Genomic DNA, 21,282 nt, shown 5'->3' on the forward strand with positions numbered 1-21,282 from the left:
AGCTGAAGGAGGCCATGTCTGCTAGGATTAAATTGGAAATAGAGAAGTAACCCCACCCCGTGTTTTTGCTACGTCTTGCTGAGAAGTAAGAATTCAAAGGTACGATTTATTGAGTAAACACATGCCAGCATCCCAAACAGGAGCTCCTTCATCTCCCCTTACACAAAATTCTTCAAGTCACTCAGAAGTTCTGTACAGATGGCTCATTTCTGATCTAAAAAATTCTATTATAGGAAGAAGAAACCTCTCTAAAGCTTTCAGCATTACTGTTTAATTAGAGAAGTGCCTAATTTACCTCCATGTGCACGTCAATAGCCAAAGGGGAATGGCCAAACTACTGGACAGGATTTTGTTTGAAAACAGTAGGGAAAAAAACCCAAACACCAACAAACCAGCAATTAAATCTTTATGGATCATTCTTCAGTCAATAAAGTAGTGAAATTGCCAAACTCCTGCAGTAAGCAACGTGGACTCTTATTTTCACCTTTCCACCAGCAGAACCAAATCACTGTCACCAATCTTTTTTCACAAGAGAGTGCCTACCGTAACCACGGTGGCAGGAGGGGAGAGGCAAGATGAGCAAATGGCTGTTTAGCTTGACAAAAGCAGATATTAAATGATTACTCAGTAAGCGGCTTTAAAAACGCTGGTGCAGAACCCACTGTAATCACCTACCACCACCAAACTAAGAACTCTGAAGAGCAGTAACCACATGATAAAACCAAGCACGTTTATTCCTTAAATGACTGACATCTTTTTTATGATCAAAAAGGTGATGAAAAAAGCATCTTGTAAGCATTAGGTCTGCATACGAATACCGGTATTAACAACAAAAAGCTGAAGGGTATACCTGAGTGAGCACTCGGAAAGCAAAGTGCCCTTTTATTAAGTCATACGCACTTTAATAATATGTTTTGGTTTTATTTTTCCCTTTTCTATTCAGCTGTTCAAAAAGGGATAAATTTTATGTCCTTTATCAAGGTAAATGGGTGTATTCACTTCAGTGTACATGGACAACGCTCATGGAAATGCCTATTTTCCTTTAAGTATTCAATAAAATGTCACATACCTGTGGCTGTGCTTTCACATTCTTGCACACACTGTAGAAAGAAAAACAACTTTGAAATGAAACGGTTCTGTCTCACTAAAATCATACCAGACGATATTCAGCACGCATCTAGGGAAGACTAGCCAAGAATATTAACTGGTTGAAAAAATAAAACCCCCCACTGTATCCTCAGTTCAAATAAAACAATGCAAATAAAAGGCGTCTCCCGATTGTGAGAAGACAAGCCCAAATCACCTACTGAAGCGCTTACTGTAGAGCAGCACTCCCGGTAATAGTTTACATAGGTATTCAAGTATCTTCACCAAAAAGTGACCTTTAAGCAGCACAGGTAACAGATTTTACTCCTGATTAACTAAACCTCCCTCCCACTTTCTGACGATCCATCCCAAGTGCTAAGGAAGGACGGGCAGTCCGCTGGGCACGGCTCAAGCTCTTCAGCGCAGGAAGCACACCTTCCCTCAAGACTTACACTGCTGGAACACAATGAACAGCCTCGGCTGCACCTTCAGCACTGTTCTTACGCACACGAGAAGCTCAAATTGTAAAGGAAGAGGTGTGTCCCAACACTTGTTTCAAGACAAAATAGTTCAAAACTGCAATTATAGCCAATAGAAAGTGTTTATTCACTGTTTATCAAATCTATGCAGCTCCAGGAATGTGTTAGCTTTTTTGACACTGTCCTCCCCCACAAAAAGTCATTCATTCTGCCCAAGCAAAGGAAGAACAGTCTGGTCCCAACTCTCGTCCCAGCGCAGTTGCTTGGATGCACGGAGGTTTTTTCTGAAGCTGTGAAGTTTGCCTTCCAGTGTAGGAAACCCCAGGAAAAGCATCTGTAAGTTAAAAAAAGAAAAAAAAAAACCAAACAGAAAAATACCATCATATTACATTTTAGGCTCATTCTAGCCTCCCCAACACTAACCCCCAAGTACAATGTTGCAGTAAGAGAGCGCTCATTGGCCTGGCCCTATAAATAGTGAACGATGACAATATCTAAAGTGTTCTTGCCAGCTTCAGATTCGTATTCAAATAGAATTGAGGCCAATAACGTTCACCAGGCAAAGCAGTATCTTCTGAGAGTGCAAAATGCGGAGATGATAGGCACCTGTGGCAGCACCTTTGTGGTTATAGCTACTGGGGAAAAAAAAAAAAAAAAATCAGTCAAGCTTTTACCTTTAGTTGTTCTGCAAGTTCATTCGAGTCCCTGAATATCAGGCCATTCTCATCGTGTTTCACAAGTTCATGTAAACTGTGAACAAAAGGCACAGAAGACAACGTGAGACAAAAAGCAGCGAGTGGCACATACACATTTAAAAAGTTGCACAGTGACATGTGAAGAGACCGTGCTGGGATATCTGTAACATTATGATCCTGGATGTCTAGATATCAGCTTCCTACCAGACAAAATGCAATGAAGGGGGCAGCTTTAAACGTTTTAAAGATCGTTTCTCCCTTCTATGTCAGACTATCAAAATCTACCATTAGAGTACAAAAGGGCCCTCACTCTGTCTTCGTGCCTGTATTAGGTTTATGTGGCCAGGTTTTGGTAGCAGGGGAGGGCTGCAGGGGTGGCTTCTGTGAGAAGCTGCTAGAACCTTCCTCGATGTCTGACAGAGCCAATGCCAGCTGGCTCCCAGACGGACTCACTGCTGGCCAAGGCTGAGCCCATCAGTGACAGTGGCAGCGCCTCTGGGATAATGTATTTAAGAACGGGAAAAAAACAAACTGTGCAACAGCAATTGCAGCCGGAGAGAGGAGTAAGAATACATGACAGCAGCAACCCTGCAGACACCAAGGTCAGTGAAGCAGGAGGGGATGGAGGTGCTCCACGCACCGGAGCAGGGATTCTCCTGCAGCCCGTGGGAAGACTATGGTGAGGCAGGCTCTCCCCCTGCAGCCCATGGAGGTCCATGGCAGAGCAGAGATCCACCTGCAGCCCGTGGACGACCCCACACCAGAGCAGAGGGCTGCCCGAAGAAGGCTGTGGCCCCATGGAGAGAAGAGCCCACACCTGGAGCAGCTTTGCTGGCAAGACTTGTGAGTCTGTGGGGGACCCACGCTGGAACAGTCCGTTCCCGAAGGACTGGACCCCGTGACAAGGGCCCATGATCGAGCAGTTTGTGAAGAACTGCAGCCCATGCAAAGGACTCATGTTGGAGAAGTTTGTGGAGAACTGTCTTCCGTGGGAGGCACCCCACACTGGAGCAGGGCAAGAGTGTGAGGAGTCCTCCCCGTGAGGGGGAAGGAGCAGCTGAGACAACGTGCGATGAACTGACCACAACCCCCATTCCCCAGCCCCCTGTGCCACTGTCGGGGAGGAGGTGGAGAAATCAGGAGCGAAGCTGAGCCCAAGGGGAAGGGAGGGGTGGAGGGAAGGTGTTTTAAGATTTGCTTTTATTTCTCATTATTCTACTCTGATTTGATTGGTAATAAATTAAATTAATTTCCTCAAGTCAGGTCTGTTTTGCCCATGACGGTAATTGGTGAACGATCTCTCCCTGTCTTTATCTCAACCCATGAGCCTTTCATTATACTTTTCTCTCCCCTGTCCCGCTGAGATGGGGGAGCGACAGAGCAGCTTTGATGGGCACCTGGTGTCCAGCCAGCATCAACCACCACAGTGCCACTCATCTGGACATACATTAAAAATCAGGGCAATGATCTACGTTAGAATTAACCTGCAAGGAAGATCTGCCCACGATCTAGTTCATGAGATCTCCACAAATAATGTTACTTATAAAAGCTACCGTTTCCCCAAAGGACTGTAAATTCTAAGGCTGACTATACATACACTCACCCCTTGCCAGAACACAGGCATCTCCATGCAGAAGGAAGCTTTCTTTACATTGAATATATGGAAATAAAGGATTACAGGGTGGGTTTTTAAGGCAATTGGTTGCATTAAACGCTCCCAACTTCGTAGAAACTAGTGTTAATTTTTTAACTGACCTCAAGTAAAACAACCTTGATTTCTAAGTTATCTGACTGAATTAAAAAAAAAAAGTTATTATGGCATAATACTGGAATCTCATTTGATACATGGAGAAGCTGTTAAACTCTTGCTTTGTAAGAATACTGCTTTATATGACCCCCTTAAACTGTATCAGAATAAGCAAGCTCTTACCAATCAAAATATATTGCACACACAGGTAAACAACAGCCAAACATATCTACCACCTTCATGGGTAAATCCAAACCACTGGATGATTTATGGAGACACACGCCCAGGTCTGCTGAGCCTGAAAAGCAAACAAAAGAGACAAGAAGCTGAATTCTCTGACAGCAGCTCTTCTAGTCTTACTGTAAACCTTTCTATTTATGTACTACTTTGGGTAGCCCAAGCTAAAAACGAGCTATTTTCAACACCATCCAGACTGACTCAATTTCAAGCGCTCAGGGGGAAAAAAAAAAAAAACAGCAGCGCAATGTATTTTGTGACTAAAATTAGTCAAGCTTTAGAAACATACCAGATGAGCGCATAGGAAATTGAAGGCAATTTTAAAATTTCACATATCTTAAAAGAGCCTTTCTGCCTCTTCCTCTGCTAAGAACGGTTAAGTGCACAGGAAAAAACTCCACCACAATTCAGACAGGATATGCTGTGTGGCTCACTAGCGACCTCTTCCAGTTAAGTGATTTCACAACAGAGAAATTACAGTGTGATTTTATAGACATTATATTCATTACTTTAAAAGTACCAAATAAACACAGTGTTTTGCAGCCATATAAATTGGCAGACTCTAACCCTGCAGAATGCAGATCCAGTTGAATATGTATTTTACTACTTTATTAAGCTTACTCACACGTTATGCTAATACAACGAACGTGCTGAGGGAATACTATTCCAAGGACATATTAATTTAGAATTTCAGCCACTCTTGGTCGCTCAGCCAAAAAACTTGATGATTTCATTTGCTGAAGTGACCCTGAAGGTAAACTGGAACATGCACAGGCACGCTTTTTTTCAGCATAGTCAGAAGAAACGAAGAGTACAAAAAACAGGCTAAAACAGCAACAAAGATACTATGCTGACTCCTTGGGATAACAGTGAAAAATTCTAGTTAGGGAAATTTAGCAATTTTGCTGGCATGAGTGGAAACCATGAACAATATACATGTATACCGTCACTAACCAGCAACTTAATTCGCTTACTATATTCTACTAGCTCCTGTGCAAAATCCGTATCAGCTCTCTCCAGCTTTAATAAGTTGTTTTTCACACATTCTCAAGCCTATTTCATAATCCATTATTTACCAAGCAAAAGAGGGTAATCCTCAGCTTCAAGCCATGGCGTACAGATCTGGATATGCTTAAAGTGCAGTTTATTTATCAGTCCATTGTAGTAGTCTTTCAGAGGTCCTTTACCTGTTTAAAACAGGAAGAGGTATAGTCTTTTTTATCAAGATGACTGCAAATAGTCTGTGCATCCTACCGTACGGCTGACAAACTCCTGCTGCATCAGGTACATCAAAAAAGATACCACGCACAATCTCCATAAAGACACATAAAAGACTGAAGTCCCCTTGAAAGCAATGTGAACCTAGTCATCTTGTTTACCCAGTATTCAAAAGAGCCTGCCATCAACATCCCACAGTCTTCACCTGCCTTTTGTCTACAGCCAAGATAACCCAAGAAATAACGACAAATTTCATCAGCACAGTCGGCCCTTCAAAAGAAAAAAAAAAAAAAAAAAAAAAAAAAAATCACACTAAGTTGTAGTTTGCTCTTAATGAGCAAGTTAACCAAACAGCACTAATTCTGCCTACACAACTTTTTGGCAAAATCTTGTTTGAATGGGTAGGTCCTCTTTTCCAGCACTACATAAAAACCTTTCTGCTTAACACTCCAAAGATCAGATTTTAAGGTTTTTTTGCTGCAGCATCTCAACGTTGAGCTTACATTTTTTAGAACATGGGAGTAACGCACAGCTGTACTACACAGGCAGGCCGAGAGCTTCTCCTCTTTATGTGCCATGATTATATGGCTGTGAGAGTCCAACTCTAAATCACTGCTCTTATAACCAGACATAAAGACAACAGTCCCTCCTCTCTCATCACCACCAACAGAAGAGTCAGCATAAAACAAAAGTGAAAATGAAGTCTTCTGTATCAGCACTGAAAGAATTCTAACGCAAAAAAACTATTACCTGTTATCACACATACTAAAGATGGAAGCTTTGCTCCTTCATTGATATAGCACTCATAATCTGGAGAAGACAAAAAACCATTTAGAGTTGACAAATATACAGATGCTTGGTTTAAGAACAGTCGCAGTGTATTAATCATTTAGCTTCCTACTTCACGTAATTTCTTTACAAGCATACACCTAGTAAAATAGTAGTAAATTTAGCAAAGTTAAAATTGACAGACTTCTATAGAAATAAATTCTCGTCTGTTTAAAATGCTCTATTCATGAAGCATTTGTTCTACTACACTGTATCAGCTGTTTCAATATATCAATTTAGCAGCTGCAAAGTCTACAACATAAGACAACGCATATTCCCTCCTTTCCTGTTATCAGATGCCTACAGAGTATATGTAATAGCTCAGAAAATAGAAATGAGATTTACAAGCTAGTTAGAACTAGAGTTCTCCCTGACAACTACTCTAATTGAATCAAGATGTTGCACTTCTGCATTTCAACTACTACTCTTAAACCACTGCTAATTAATCAGACACCTGCACTGTCACTTCAATATGGAAGCACTGCTCTTTAGCAAAACCCTTCATAACCGTTCAGAATACAACCATTCCCCTTTGAATAGGGGAGACAAATTCCTTCATACCTACCTTCTAAAGCTTTTAGAAGGACTGAAAAGTCTTCATCCTCTGAAAGAGAAAGCTTTATTAGGGACATTCATATTTCTACCATTTATAATGAATTATAGTCTTCCAATAACAACAATCAAGATTTTCTTCACCTTCACCTACATGATTTAAGTCTGGACCATGCTTTCCCATTAAAAATCCCCTGTAACTATTTTCATAAATAAAAGTCTCTAACCCCACACAGCACTTATTTGTCCCCCTTACTGGCGACATGGCAGACAAACAAGCCAGAAGTACTGCACATCCTCAAAGCTACCAAGTTAAAAATGTCTAGTTTCTAAAGCTACAGAATTAAGTGGAAATTGCCCTGTTTTACACTGCCCTGTCTATTTTACACCACCACGCGAGATAGTATGTCTAGAATTAAAGTTAAAAAAAGAAGCAGGAAATCTCTTTTATCATTCTTGAAGCTGAGCCTCTAGACTGGATCTCTATAATTAAAATACAACTTTAAAAGTCGCTCCTTTTTAACCACCCTATCATATATAACTCGTCTTTAAATTCTTCCAGCCAAATGAAGGAAAAAAGTAACTCTGCCACTGATGATGTAAGCATGCCTCCATAGCATGTGAGGAGTGAGGAAGTATAAACAGCCCCCGTTTTATCTTTTGTTAAGCAGAGGTTAATTATTAAAAATAAAACAATTTGTTTCCAAACCTGTCCAGCTTGTGCTGCTGATCAGAAGAGCCGGCCGTCCTCTGGTTTTTATCACGTGTCCATTTTTTTCATCCATTTCAGTAAAGGCAGACCTCTGAGCATTCGAACTGACAGCCTCTGTACTACGGAAACAGAATTTTCTGAGTACGGACTACACAAACACAGACAACAAACACAGAAGGAAATACTATGCTTAACTGGCATGAATTTCCAAACACTTTGTTTCAGATTTGCTGCTCAACTTCTCTAGAAACACAGACATTACAGTACTGAGCGGCAGAGATACCCGATCATAAGAGAGACCATTTTTCATCTTTCTTATTGCTACCAAGAGCCTAGTGACACTACTGCTACAGGCACAATTCCACCTTCTAACAAAGTGTTTTCCTGAATAAGTTGAGAAAATAGCCTCTCTTTCCAGCTCTGTCTGAAACATAGAGTAGGGCATGGAGGCCAACAGTACATTCATTCAATTAACCTCAAAACCTATAATTCTATGGTGGACATTTCGGAAAAGAAACTGCTGCACAGTATGGCCTTCATTTCTTTTTCAAGCATTACTTTGACAAAGTAACACCCTGCCAAAGCTATCTACTGTAGGAGACATCCTGCACATAGACAGAGAGGAATGCTTAACACAGACCAAAATCTTGATAGCTCTCCGCAGTAAGTGAAACGAAGGGATGCTATTAACGAAGCATCCAATCACTGTCATCTAGTTCCAATGGGAACTAGACAACTGCTGAGTTGCACCCTGGAGATATTCTATTACAGATTGCCTCAGTACTTATGCCAACTTCTTTAAAGATAAAACACTTCTGTTAGTTCACACACCAAGCACTGTGTTAGCCCAGTTCAATGATTTCACTCATTCTGGCCTCTCCTAGCGACCATGAAAGCTTCCACAGCATCAGCTGCTGGCTGAGAGCACACAGGGACCACCCTGCCTGCTGATGTTCAGTAACTTGTGACCCCATGCAAAAGTATTTCTGGTAACTAAGTGCAATAACTTCATGTCGTTCAAATAAGCACCATAACTGCATGCTTTACTTACACATACCGTGGTTTAAAAGGCTCATAGTCTTTGGCAAGTTTCATGTACAAACGATGCTGAAGTTCTAATGGTGTTTCCTTAAAATAAGAAGCTGGCTTGTCATACAGCGTTACTGCCCTGTAATGAAATAAATTCACAAGTTAAATAAAAAATAGAGGTAATAAAATGTGTATGGTACTGTTACAGGCTACGACAATGTAATACAGAAAGTAATTAAGTAAATCAATACGGCAAAATAATTAATTTTTTGACTCTTACAACTTTCTGTATTCCTGAAGTTTGCTGGAATACCCAAGGTGGACATATCAATCCTCTAACAAAGAACCCCTTTCTTGTGTGAATATTCAAGGGGTGTAATGCAACTGTAAACACCGCAGACATCATTGTCCTGATTTCTGAACTTACTTCATAACTGTTCCTGAGCAACTTTGATCTTAAAGCCCTCCAACTGCAAAAGAACAATCTGCAGAGCAGATTAATTGTTAAAAACCACTGCGATGTCTGCCCCATTCCGATTCTATAGGCAGCTTGGCCGCAAACTTCCAGAACACCTGGACTGTCACCTTCTAGTCAGCGGGGTGTTAATTATGAAGGGTAATGAAAATTATTGAATGCCCACACTCCACTAGCTCATTTAAAAAACTGAGCTAACGTGTTTCAGTGGTGATGGATGGGCTCAGGAAAGTTGCTTTTGTAAGACTCCTCTGAATCCAGAATCATCATTTTTCATTTTATTTCACACACACACATACTAATTTGTCAGAGGTATGTGACTTACTTTATGTTGCAATTCACCCACAGATCTTCTTTCATTGCATTAGTAACACACAAGTTATAGTCAGACAAACGCCCAAAAAGCTTTTCATACCTGACAAAAATTAAATCTTAGTTAGAAACCACAGGCAGGCAATTGCATTAGCCAAACAACAACTGCCCACCAGCGCCCATGCTAATTAAAAACCAAACAAAATCGAATGAAACCCAACCACCCCCTGTAGCTGAAATTTAATTATCAGTTATTGATTGACTCCTTATACTGAAGCAATATCACTGTATGAGAAGGGATACAGCACAACTCCCTTATCCTCTAAGACCTAAGAACAGCACACTCAAAAGCCTTTAAAACCTCTACCTACAGGTAACCAATTAGATACAGCAAGAAACAGACCTCTAAAGATAAGCTGGAGTACAAAGCGCCATTAGCGAATAAAAAACCCCAGTACATAAAAAGTCATTCTAATAAAGACTAGAATTTGCATGTGCACATAAAAGCAACCTGCCTACTTCATCAATCGCCTTCCTACGTGTATAACTAAGGCGTTTTACAGAATGCGCTTTCTGAAATAGAAAGCAGTTTAACACAGCAAAATCCAGAATTCCTTCACGGAAAAAGCCCTTCGCTGATCATATTCTCCACACTAGTTTCCATTCTTCAGAATTCTGTAAAGCGACATGATTTATAAAAACAAGAAGAAATTACTACACAAACCATTTTGCAATTTGTACTAGCGGGTGATTTTTTCCATGATTCAGGCTCATTATAGTATATCCATAGTTGTGCCAATCAATTATCAGTTTGCTTCTCCAGAAAAGACATGCTACCCAGGCAACAGCTATAGCAGGTAAGCCTGGAGGATTCTGTTCAATAAATACAACAAATAAAAATAGCATAAGACTGTGATCAAGTGACAAACACTACCAGCTATCAAAAAAGAAAATCAAATGATTAAAATTACATCGCTTTAAAGGCTCTTAATGAACAAAGACAATTCTGTTTCCACCAGCTATAGAACTGCCAGTTTGTCCTATGATTGGTAGGCACTTCAAATTTTACTGTTGGATCAGGATCGATATTCCCCTACAATAAACACACTAGCATTTCTGTTAGGATTTATCCTTTACTACTATCCAGGCCAATGAAGTTCAAAAGCTCAATAATTAAGAGGAAGAACAAACATAAGTTGATAACAGAAAAAAAAAACAAGTTCAGAGCCAAATAAATAGTTTGATATAGGTTTACAACATTGATTAGGCCATTTATAGTTCTCAAATAATTACAAAAATGTCCGAGACTGCTACAAATGCCCTGTCATGTAGTACTATTTATTTTTATTAATATTAGTTCCAACACAAAACATACCTGAAGAAGAATATAGGATGGCTTATCTATCTTTAGCATGGTGTACAGTAATTGTATTGCCTGCACAATGACTTTTACGACATACTGGAAAAGCTTCGGACCAACTGCAAAACAACAGAAAGACCTGGTATGAATGTTACAGCTCCCCAGAAGCGTGGGCCTCATCCAGGACCAGCCAGCTCTGCAGAGAAAGGTTTGAAATAACAGTACGTTGCAAAAAAGGAAACCCAGTTTTAGCAAACATGTCACAATTCCTACAAAAACCCACTCTGTGTTTTGCAATAGAAAGAAAGGGGGGGAAGATATGGATATACATACACGGAAGGTTAAAAAAAAAAAATTAAATTTTTCAAAACTCTCTGTTTCAGCCTGCATCATAACTGCATTTATGTGCTCTGATACTACATCGGGAAGCGTTTAAAGCAGGCACCGAGGATGCTGAGCCAGCACACCCCTCCGGAGCACCGTCCCGCGCGGCAAGGAGGCCCGAACCCCCTTCGGGTTGTTTATTTTTTCCACATATATCCCGTTTCCCCTTTTTCCCTCGCCCTACCCCGCGCACGGGCACCCACCTCGCAGCCCCCGCAGCTCCGCCACGGGCACCAGCCGTATCTCCCCGCTCCGCAGCACGTCGCCGTGCGGCCTGCTCTCTGCCAGAAGGGAGAGACTCGTCAGAGAAGCGACCCCCCGGCCCCGACCCCCGCCGCCGCTCGAACCGGGCTCGCCGTCCCCTCTGAGGGTGGGGAAGGAGCCGCCCGCCCTCACTCACGGAGGTAGCCCAGCAGGTCGACGCCGCGTCCGTGCCGGGCCAGCGAGAGCGCGTGGTACTGCATTCGCGGGCTGCGGCCCAGGTCGCCCAACACCGCCACGCACACCCGTCCGCCGCCGTCACCCGCTGCCGTCGCCCGCCCCCGCCGCCGCCGCAGCACGGTCGCCAGCACCGCCGCGGCCAGGGCCAGTCCCAGGGCCAGCGCCGCGCCGGCCGCCGCCATCTTGTGGGGCCGGCGGCGGGAAGGAGGCGGGGCGCCCCCTGGCGGCGCCGCGCTCTGAGGGGACCCGCGAGGGGGGGGCGGGGAGTAGAGCAGCGATAGGCTCCAGGTTAAATATCGTTTTAAAAACTGGTCGCGATGGGGAGCAGCGTGCACTAGCGGCGGCTCCAAAACTCTATATTTTAAAATGAGTTTACGGTATTAGGCAAAATGAATTTCCTTTCTTCCCGCAGGGTACGTGAAAGGAGTGCGGGAAGAGCAGCCCTCAGAACATGAGTTACTTCCTCAGCGTGCCCGAGTTGAAAGGTTGGTGAAGGAGTTGTCGTCTCTGACTGAAAAAGCGACACATTCTCTAGTGTTGTCCCAAATCTGGGTTCTTGACCCGGTATGCAAAAAGCCGATACACACACCGAGGTGAGATATGTGTTTATTTCGTGTCTGCACAGAGATGGGTGCTAAGTGGAAACTCCACAAAGCTAGCACACCTCAGCTTATATCTCACAAAACCCGACTAATTAGCATACTATACTTATCATTGGCGGCTCATGATTTCACAATAAACTCCTACTGGCTACTTGTGTTCTCACTTTGAACTAAAGATACATTACGTTCCTAAATTACTACACATGCTCAGTGAGAACGGATCTCATCTAGGAGGTGTATAGCTTAAGATCTGGAGGTGTGGTTTTCACATTATAATGAACAAAGTTCACCTAAAGGACACATACTTTTTATTTTCAACACTTTGTAACAACCAGCAAACTTGCAGTTTTAAGGCAATGTCCCAGTTTTCCTGAGTTAGGTTCCTCATGTCTTTTTGCTATCTACAGGCTGATATAGCACATTTTGTTTTCTTTGATGGCCCAAGGTCTTTTCTTCCTTAGCAACATCTTATCTGCTTTGCCTTTATCACTAGTGCAGAATGACCCCAAATATTTCAAAGGCAGAAAATAACTGGTACCTGTGGTGGTGAAAAATAGTTCTTGCTCAAGCTCAAGGTATTTGCACTGCAGTGTTCTGCCTTCATGTTCTTGACCTATGAAACAACAAAGATGCTAAAGTTAACAAAACAGTTTACTTAGAGTGAGGGCAAAACAGAATCAGGATCATCTAGGTTGGAAGGGACTTTAAGATCATTGAGTCCAACCATCCGACCATCAACCTAACACTGCCAAACCCAGCAGTAACCCATGTCCCTCAGCAGCATGTCTAGCCATCTTTTAAATACCTCCAGGGATGGCAACTCCACCACTTCCCTGGGCAGCCTGTTCCAATGCTTGACAACCCTTTTGGCACAGAAATTTTTCCTAATATCCACCCTAGACCTCCCCTGGCACAACTTGAGGCCATTTCCTATCACTTTTTACTTGGGAGACAGGCCAACCCCCAGTGTTTTTCTGGCCTTAGTATTTCCTCTTAGTTAAATAAAATTGCATGTTCCAGAAATACACAAGTGGCCCTAAGGTTTTGAAAGACATGAGGTAAAACACTGATTCCATTGAAGGCAGCCATTTTACTGAGAGAAGTCTCCTTTGCGTGTCTTCTAAGTTATAAGAAAGCTTATTAATTTCTGTCTAGGCCATCTCATCCCACTTTGGGCATGCTTTCCTTTTGCTGAGTGAAAAGGACGCTCCACGTTGACCTAAAGCAGGACAGATTCTCCTCCTGGGAAGCCTCTCCATAAAACATCATCTGGCATCCACCCTGAGCGAGCTTAGGCAAGAAGGGCTCTTTGGAGCTAAGAACTTGCTGCTGATTTTTTGGGAGGCCTGGAGAAACACACAGAGGGCAGGTCAGCACAGCAGGGATATTTAGCTCTGAAAGCCACAGAGGCAAGATCAGCTTCAGGCTTGCTCACCCTCGCATCACGTGCCTCATGCTTGTTTTCCAAGTCACTGGAACTAAATCTGTGGTCCTTTCCATAGCTTCTATGTTTGGTCCCTCCAATTTGGTGGCTGCCAGGGAAGTTGCAGTGATGGACTTGGCCAATATCTGTTGAGAGACAAAAAATGATTTTTTCTGGCATAATGTTTTTTTTTGCAAATGACATCCTATCATTCTGTGGCACTTTAAAGGGACTCTTCCGTCATTTTGGGGCAGAAATAAAATGCCTTATTCTATTCTGAGATATGTCAGCAAGACAGCTTAGCCTCAAAAAAAACCTGGCTAAATGGATGTTTCTTCAAAACAGCTAAATGTATATACATGCAAGAGTATCTTTGGGTACATACAGACACCTAAGAAATCAGGCAGGACCTGAGAACTCCCTCTACTGCAGCATTAATTACTGTCTGTCTTTGATTTGCTTTCAGAATTTGAGGAAGAGGAGGCTGGGAAATAGGGCCACAGGAAGGGAAAGGAACCTCGCCTCTGGCTTATGATGGGCCTCTGAACACCATTCCTAAGCTAGGTTTACACGGAGCAAAGAGCCTGTGGTTCCTTGATTCCACTTGCAAATACCCTGAATTGTGGTGATATACCTAAGATAGCTAGGAACCTATTTGTAATTTTATTGATCGTGTTTTCCCCAACTTTTCAAGTTAATTTTACGGCCGCTCCTTTCCCTACACCAGTATTTTATCTGTGTACTTCATCCCAAAACTCTATAGAACGGACATTCCAGTTCCAAAGGATAACATGCACGTTATCCACATGACACATTTCCAGTAAGCAACGACATGATACTTGTACCTAATTAGTTCTTAGGCACCAGGCAACATAGATGTTTACTGGGAGAACTCTATGTGCTGATAGCTGACAAGCTGGTTGAAAATACTATTTCATATATTTTTAGTCTAGAAATAGATTGATGATGAGGCTCCCTGCTTTCTGGGTAGGTATACCATATACTGATGCTCTTTTCCATGCCTCCCCCCCTCCCCCCGCTGGCTTGCTTAGAAGGACACATATTTGTAGGGAGCCAATGGGCCATGAAGATGCAACCTGCTAAAAAATAACGTTATTTGATTGACTTATCGCAGAATATTTGAATCGAACATAAGATTTTCAATTGCAATTCACAACTCTCAGATCCTCTCATCCCTACTCCAGGTAGGAAGAAAAGAAAAAGTCTAACAAAATGCCGTGCAATACTCAGTTCTTTTCTGTATCTAGAGAAGATCACCTGTTCTGAGTATTGCAAGAGTATTCTCTGTGCTAGTATGATGAAAATAAACTTAGAGATTGAAAGCAATGGATTCAAGTTTTCTTTCCGAGACCTCTTCATGGGAAACAGTATGTTCTCTGTTCTCAGTTAACCAACAATGTGGTAAATGTTATTGTGAAATAATAAAAGCAAAACATTTTCTTTAGCAGCAGTGAATCATCTAACAAAAGATATATTTGCTATGCTAAAGTAATGAATTATACAACATTTACAACATCAGCATCAGATAATTTATCTCAAATTTTGCAACCTGAATCTTTATCCCAACTTAAGCAAGATGTATAAAGTTTATGATTGTTACGTACATTAGCTGTACTGTAAGGACCATCATTTCCAAGCTTGGAATTTATTTGCCCAAATCTGTTGTTAAAGTAGATTGCTGGGATTAAAGTGGTATGATTTTGTTAAACTTTATAAGCATGGGTTCTTTTTGGTGGGGTTTTTTTTTTGTTTTTTTTTGGTTTTTTTATTGCTGGAGATCAAGCATATAAGGCAGTAATGACAAAAAAAACCCTGTGTTTTTCTGTCCCATTTTGTTCTCCCTGGTTATGTTGCATGGCATGTCTGGTTTCTCGGGTTTCTACAAACTCAGATGATGGCTGGAGAAGATTCTCACTGGGCAGAAACCAAAGGGAGGATGCTTTGGAGCACCTAGTGAGTAAGCCTTACCCCACAGAAGCGAGGTGTTGTGATACCTTGTCTAAACATCTAAGACATAGACTGCAAATCAAAGGGCTGTTTTATAACATTTCTGTCAAGCTTTATTGAAAACTGTAGTTCAAAGGGTTCCCCCATCTCTCCACTGGAAGAGGAACAGTCATTAATGTTTTTCATGTCAAAAACCTTTCACAAACGTTACACAACCATCAGCGCAAAGAATGTGCCTGGTCATACAGATTGGCAAAACCTTAGCCCTCTTGTAGCAAGTTTCCTCACTTGAAGTCTGCTCAATCAGCTGAGATAAAGCCATCTCCTCTGCTTCTGGGAGTGAAACCTCACCATTGTGCAGCAATCCATTTCCCCTTATTTCTTCTTTTTTTGCTTCATATAAGGATTTTAAACACACCTCTGCAGTGGCAGACCAAAAGCAGCTGCTGATGAGAGTTAGCAGAAGAGAAAAGTTGTTTGCAGGTAAAAATAATTGATGTGTTTGAAGGACAGTGTATCTTTTAGAAAGCTTTGTTCCAGTTACTGCTGAACAACTGTGCATAAATTATTCAACAGCTTGTTGAATCCCAATTTAAGCAAGATGTATAAAGTAAAGCTTATAATTGTTACGTACATTAACTGTATAAAGTAGTCAGAGAGTTCATCCATAAAATGAGTCAAGTATCTCCCTATCTGAACTCTACAGCAGGATGCCCAGCACTAGGAAATTCAGAAATATTTAAATTCTTATGTTTTCACCTCATGTGGAAACTCCAGTGTTAATCTAGCTGGCTGTCCATGTTTTGGAACTACATGCTTTGGAACTACACAAGTCTCACGCACACAGGTATCAACTGAAGCTATTCATACGGTGATACAAATTCATATCATGAAATAAAATGCTTTCCATTATTTAAAGGATAGGGTTTTTCTTCAGTGGCTATCAAAGTAAAGTCTCACAATATCCCTGCTAGGTGAAAAAACAGGATTACACTTATCTCAACAGCTGGGTAGAGTAGAGCACGGAGAGTATTTTATCCAAGGTGAAACGCTGAGCTCAGGGTCACACACAAATCATGGACCAGAGATGGCTATAATGTCCAACTGCAGTTCTAATTTGCAGTTCAGTTTTACTATTTTATCTCCCTGACTAAACTCTGCTGTAGCCATAAAGCATATGGTTTTAAAATCAGTACAGCTCATCACCTACGCAAGCCATGTCGCCTCATTCAATGACAAGGACAGTTGACCCTTGCAGACTGTCAGCAGGGAATGCCACTTCCAAAGAGAGCTCCTTGAGCAATACTAATGCTCATTCCATAGTGAATTCACAATCTTGTCTTGCAAAACAAAGAGGACCTCCACCTTGGGAGCTAGTTTTTAATTACAGCTATACTGGACAGCCGTCCACAACGTGGTTTTTCGTGGTAAGTTTTAGAGTATCCCAGAGTGTCAGGGATGATTTCAGTGCAGCCCCATTACCATTGAATGCACACATTTTTTTCTACCTCAAATTCTACTGAATTCTAAAGAGATCTTCAACTTTACTGATCTGAATTAATATCCTGGATATTTCTGTGATATCTCTTCATTTGCTGTCTCAAGTCCTAAATATCTTCAACATCTGCATTCCACTGGGTTCTAATACATATATTATTACATGATAAACAATTTTTAGCTGTTTTCAGCTTGCTGATCCCTGTTTTCTGGTGGAAATGCAGATGCCAAGAACAAATAGAAGCCTCCTGACAGAAACATTTGCCACATAATCTTGCCCCGTGGAAGTAACTGAACCCCATGGTGAAAAACCATTAAGTTAGAGCCTTGTTCCAGAGTTTAAAACTTGGTTAGATGTACTGACTAGGAATCAAATGAGATGTGTCGCATAGTGCTGAGAAGAAGTGGTATTTCTTCACTACAAATAGGAATAAAGACACAGATAAAGGATGCTCTTCTGCAGACCCTAATGGCCACCCAGTCTGAATGGTACACTGGTATTCTGGTTATGTTTCTTTTACCCCTATGACAAAACCAGATGTTAGATGTTATATTTCCATGGTAATTCTCCATATTGCCTATCAGTAAGTATGTGGTAACAATAAAACCATTGTTCCCTCTTAAAGCATATAACTAATTTCAAGTGTGGGCAGACTGGTTCAACAAGATAATAAAGCCTGGAATATTTGCTCAAAGATCCTGTTCCGAATGCATCTTGTTCTAACTGGAAAAGAGTCAAAGTCTCTTCAAGCAAAGCCCCCTGTTCCCAGGTCCGTAGCCTACTGTCACACAGACATCCCTGGCACGGGCAGTCACACATCCATACTGACCTGTAGGGCATCTCTTCTTTCGGGAACCTCTCATTTCAATCTCACCGAGCTCACCCGACAGCTACTTGCTATGTATCCCTTTAATGCAAAATGCAAATTGCTTTTCATATTTACTTCCTTGAATGGAGTGTAAATGCCACGTTCCGTGATGGAATGAGTGACTGACTGATTCCTGCGGGCTATGAGGCATAACAGTACCAATTCCATATATCCGTATTTTCCGGCAGGTTATCAAACTACTTAAAATTACTTACAAGTGTATTAGCTTTATAGATACAGGGACCTGAGTTTATAAAGGTAGAGTTGCAATAAATTTTCTTTTGACCTCCTTTTTCAGAGCACGTAGTTGGAGAAAGGTAAACATGGTACAGTCATCACTTATATCTGAAGTTCTGAAAATAGGAACAGAGACGAATGCATTTATGAGAAATGCATTTTGTGAGAATGCTTATTTCTGCTTCTAAAATTTTTCATATTTCTTGAATAACAATTATGTTTTTTCAAAAGGTTTTTTCTTGCTTTTCTTCCTGTGACATTTCAGAAAGTTTGGAAATGCTGTTTGCAGTTTATTCTAGAAATGGTCCTACTTAAGCTCAGTGAGTCAAAAATCTAACCTCGGCACCAATTTCCTTAGACTGTTTGGCTTAAATGGTCAATTTGCACACATCCCAGCAGTATTCGCTCTCAGGAGCAGTGCTGAGTTAGCAGATTTTTGTTCCAAGCCCTTTTCGTTTTTAATTCCTTTGTTATGCCTGTTAATGTCTGAGGGCGTTTGCCAAAACAGAATCACCAGTTGGCCACTATGTTATTCATTGGATTACACTGCAGAGCGCTTAAAAACCCATGAAGTACTACACGGCTTTTGAGTCAGTCTGTTCTTGTGAACATCACCAAAGTTGTTCTCCCTGACAGATACACACTACATACCCATGTAAGCACTTAAGATCCATCTCGAGGCGTCCTCCCCTTGACAGATTGCTGCATGTGCAATAAATAGAGACACAGAAACCTAAATCCTTCCGACGAGTGGAACTTCACTAATCCCAGAAGTCACCAACCCAAATGTTTCAAATTAACCTTACAAAAACCTGCAGCTACTGCAGCTACTCTTATTGCCACGTAACATATGTAGTACAAACCTTTTAAAAACTGCATTATCTTTTTTTTTTTCATTTGCACTGAAAAAATGAACATGGAATATCTCAGTAACAAGTATTTGCAGCAGTCACACCTGCGCTGTGGGGGACGGACTAATGGTAGTCACAAACCCAACACGACTTCAAAGGGTTCAGACCACTGAAGCTGTGCTGTAGCATCATATGAGAAATTATTGCCATTTTTAACAGCAAGGTAATTTGCTTCTTGTCTTTGTCCTCATGTTTGCCCAATTTCTAAAGTTCAGCCCCTGCTACAGTGGCGATGAAAGGAGTCGCTCACAGAACAAGCTCAATTTGGAAGCAATTCTGGAGAGCCTGAAATGCTACTGCAGCTATCCCAGTGCTGAGCCCACAGCCTGGTTTGCTGCTGCTGAGAATCTCCTCTGCTTTGCTCACGGCGCTGAAGATGAAAAGACTATGGTGTTTCAAGTAGGACTCCCTGGCCCCAAGCTAAATGTTCCTCTCAAGACCATTGTGCTTTAAAATACAAAATTAATTTTATTCTGTTTAGTACGTGCTGCGACATGTGAGCTGCACACCTGCCCAACCTCATCTAACGCGAACCATTCTCCCCCTTATGCCAAGACTACAGCTAGCACTAGATAGAACCATAGCACATAATTTTGTCACCAAGCTTTCCAACCTCAGCCTCCCCTCCTGAAGCGAGTACTATATGGAAAGGCCCTTTTTAAAATGCTCCTTTCTCCACCCATAGCACCCTCTACCCCTCCAAACTCTTTCAGTTGCTGCCTTTTTACCTGCTTTATTCATTTCCTTCCCACCCAAGATACCCCTAAGGAAAGTGCAAAGGTAAAAAGAAGAGAAAATTTTCACACACCTTCCCAAGGACAGTTTCTCCTGACTGATTTGTGTTGGCTTAGACATATTTTCAGATAGGAACAGCTATACGTTATAGAAATATATTTTTTACTTCCATCCAGTTTTACAGATATGGGCATAGAAGAGGAAGAAGGGAGATAAGTTAATCAGAAAGAGAAGAGCCAGTATGTAGCTTGTAAGATTGCCGGTAAGTTCCCATAGGCAAATTCAAATTAGTAACCATTATTTTTCCACAACAAAAAAAATTCCAATTACAGGTAAAGCATCAAATACTTGTTAATTGTGTTCACGCCAGAATTTTCAGAGCTGGGCCGAGCTTCACGTTCAAGACCAAGGTGGAGCTAGTATTAGACCTAGACATCAGCATGCACATTCCTTTCGTGGTACTCAGAAAAATATAGGATGACAGCAAAAAAATGGTAAGCTTGGCTGACCTCCACTGAGTGGAGAAAAGAGAGATACTCTGGTTTAGAACCTGACCTAGACTAAAAGCTAGGTTAGGTTTGGAGCTGTCTTCACACCCAGGACAGCTTAGCTGCTGAGATCCATTCAGTCCAGGGTGGTCATAAGGTGGTTTCCCAGCACCTGCGTGTACCTATACTTTAGAACCTGTACTTTGGGGAGGTGTGTTTGTGACGTGCTTGGAATTGAGACTGGTTATCTTTAACGACAGGTAGTTATCTCCATTAATGGGGAAATCGTGTGTCACTGCAAACAAACACTGAAATTCTGACGATACCCACCCTTCCCTCTTTAAAAAGCTCTAGAAAAACAAGTTATTTTTACTTCATGCAGTATTAATATTAGCACGGTGAGAGGGGCTGCTTTAGCGAGGAAAGTAAATCGCAAAATAAATGCAATATATAGAGAGGAAAAACTATGCAGTTTTCAAGTACTGTTTTGTGAAGTTTTTTTTTTCATTCCGGTTTGCATGAGGTTTCTGTTCCGTATGGATTTCCAAAGGCAGCTTTTGGCCTGTGGATTGTGATCCTGCCCTCTCTTGTAAGCTACGGAAAAGGCAGGGTGAGCTTGGGAATTGGGTAGAAGCTTTCTGATGAAACCCTTACTACAGGCAGTTCCCTGTGAAAAGTTTAAAGTATTTGAGCAAAAGACAAAGCAGGACCCTGAATGAACTAGGGTACTCACCACTTTACGTAGAGCTGAATTTAGACCACTAACACCACTCTTAGTCCACCCTGGAGTTTCAACTGGACAGCCTTGTTTCCAGCTCGAAACACAAGCAGGAGAGGTGCAGCTCTCCGGCGCTGAATGGAAGTGGAGGCAAAATAACCCCATTTGCTGAGATCTTTTAATGCACTGCTTTGTGCTAAGGGAGGTTTTCATTTTATTTCTGAAATAAGAGCACATTTTTCCACCTGCCAGGTTTCTGAGACAGCAGCACACGTACCT

At 41.7% G+C, this 21,282-nt stretch overlaps 1 protein-coding gene across 3 annotated transcripts; it reads right to left on the reverse strand.

Annotated features, from left to right (window-relative positions):
• Positions 1–716: 716 nt before the first annotated feature.
• ALG1 (ALG1 chitobiosyldiphosphodolichol beta-mannosyltransferase) lies at positions 717–11,742 on the reverse strand. 3 transcript variants are annotated; one of them, XM_054211916.1, is made up of 13 exons: positions 11,515–11,742; positions 11,318–11,395; positions 10,746–10,849; positions 10,095–10,243; positions 9,384–9,473; positions 8,612–8,722; positions 7,552–7,673; positions 6,856–6,894; positions 6,213–6,272; positions 5,321–5,431; positions 4,191–4,305; positions 2,240–2,315; positions 717–1,899 (listed from the first exon to the last, which is right to left on the reverse strand). In XM_054211916.1, the coding sequence occupies exons 1-13, from the start codon at positions 11,735–11,737 to the stop codon at positions 1,765–1,767; spliced, it is 1,413 nt and encodes a 470-aa protein (XP_054067891.1). In that variant the 5' UTR covers positions 11,738–11,742; the 3' UTR covers positions 717–1,764. The 3 variants fall into 3 exon arrangements, 2 of the variants coding, with proteins under 2 accessions (XP_054067891.1, XP_054067892.1); XR_008468061.1 differs by having other exon boundaries at positions 1,827–1,899; positions 4,244–4,305; XM_054211917.1 differs by lacking the exon at positions 11,515–11,742 and having other exon boundaries at positions 10,746–10,926; positions 11,318–11,367.
• Positions 11,743–21,282: the final 9,540 nt, after the last annotated feature.

Source organism: Rissa tridactyla, chromosome 8 (genome assembly GCF_028500815.1).
Source record: "Rissa tridactyla isolate bRisTri1 chromosome 8, bRisTri1.patW.cur.20221130, whole genome shotgun sequence".
NCBI lineage: Eukaryota > Metazoa > Chordata > Aves > Charadriiformes > Laridae > Rissa > Rissa tridactyla.

What these genes read in the sequence shown, in the direction of transcription:
- ALG1 (XM_054211916.1), bottom strand. Translation starts at nt 11,737, where the DNA reads ATGGCGGCGGCCGGCGCGGCGCTGGCCCTGGGACTGGCCCTGGCCGCG. An exon ending in CATCCTATATTCTTCTTCAG is followed by an intron (nt 10,244 to 10,745) that starts GTATGTTTTGTG and finishes TTTATTGAACAG; the next exon opens with AATCCTCCAGGCTTACCTGC. An exon ending in AACTTGCAGAACAACTAAAG is followed by an intron (nt 1,900 to 2,239) that starts GTAAAAGCTTGA and finishes TTTAACTTACAG; the next exon opens with ATGCTTTTCCTGGGGTTTCC.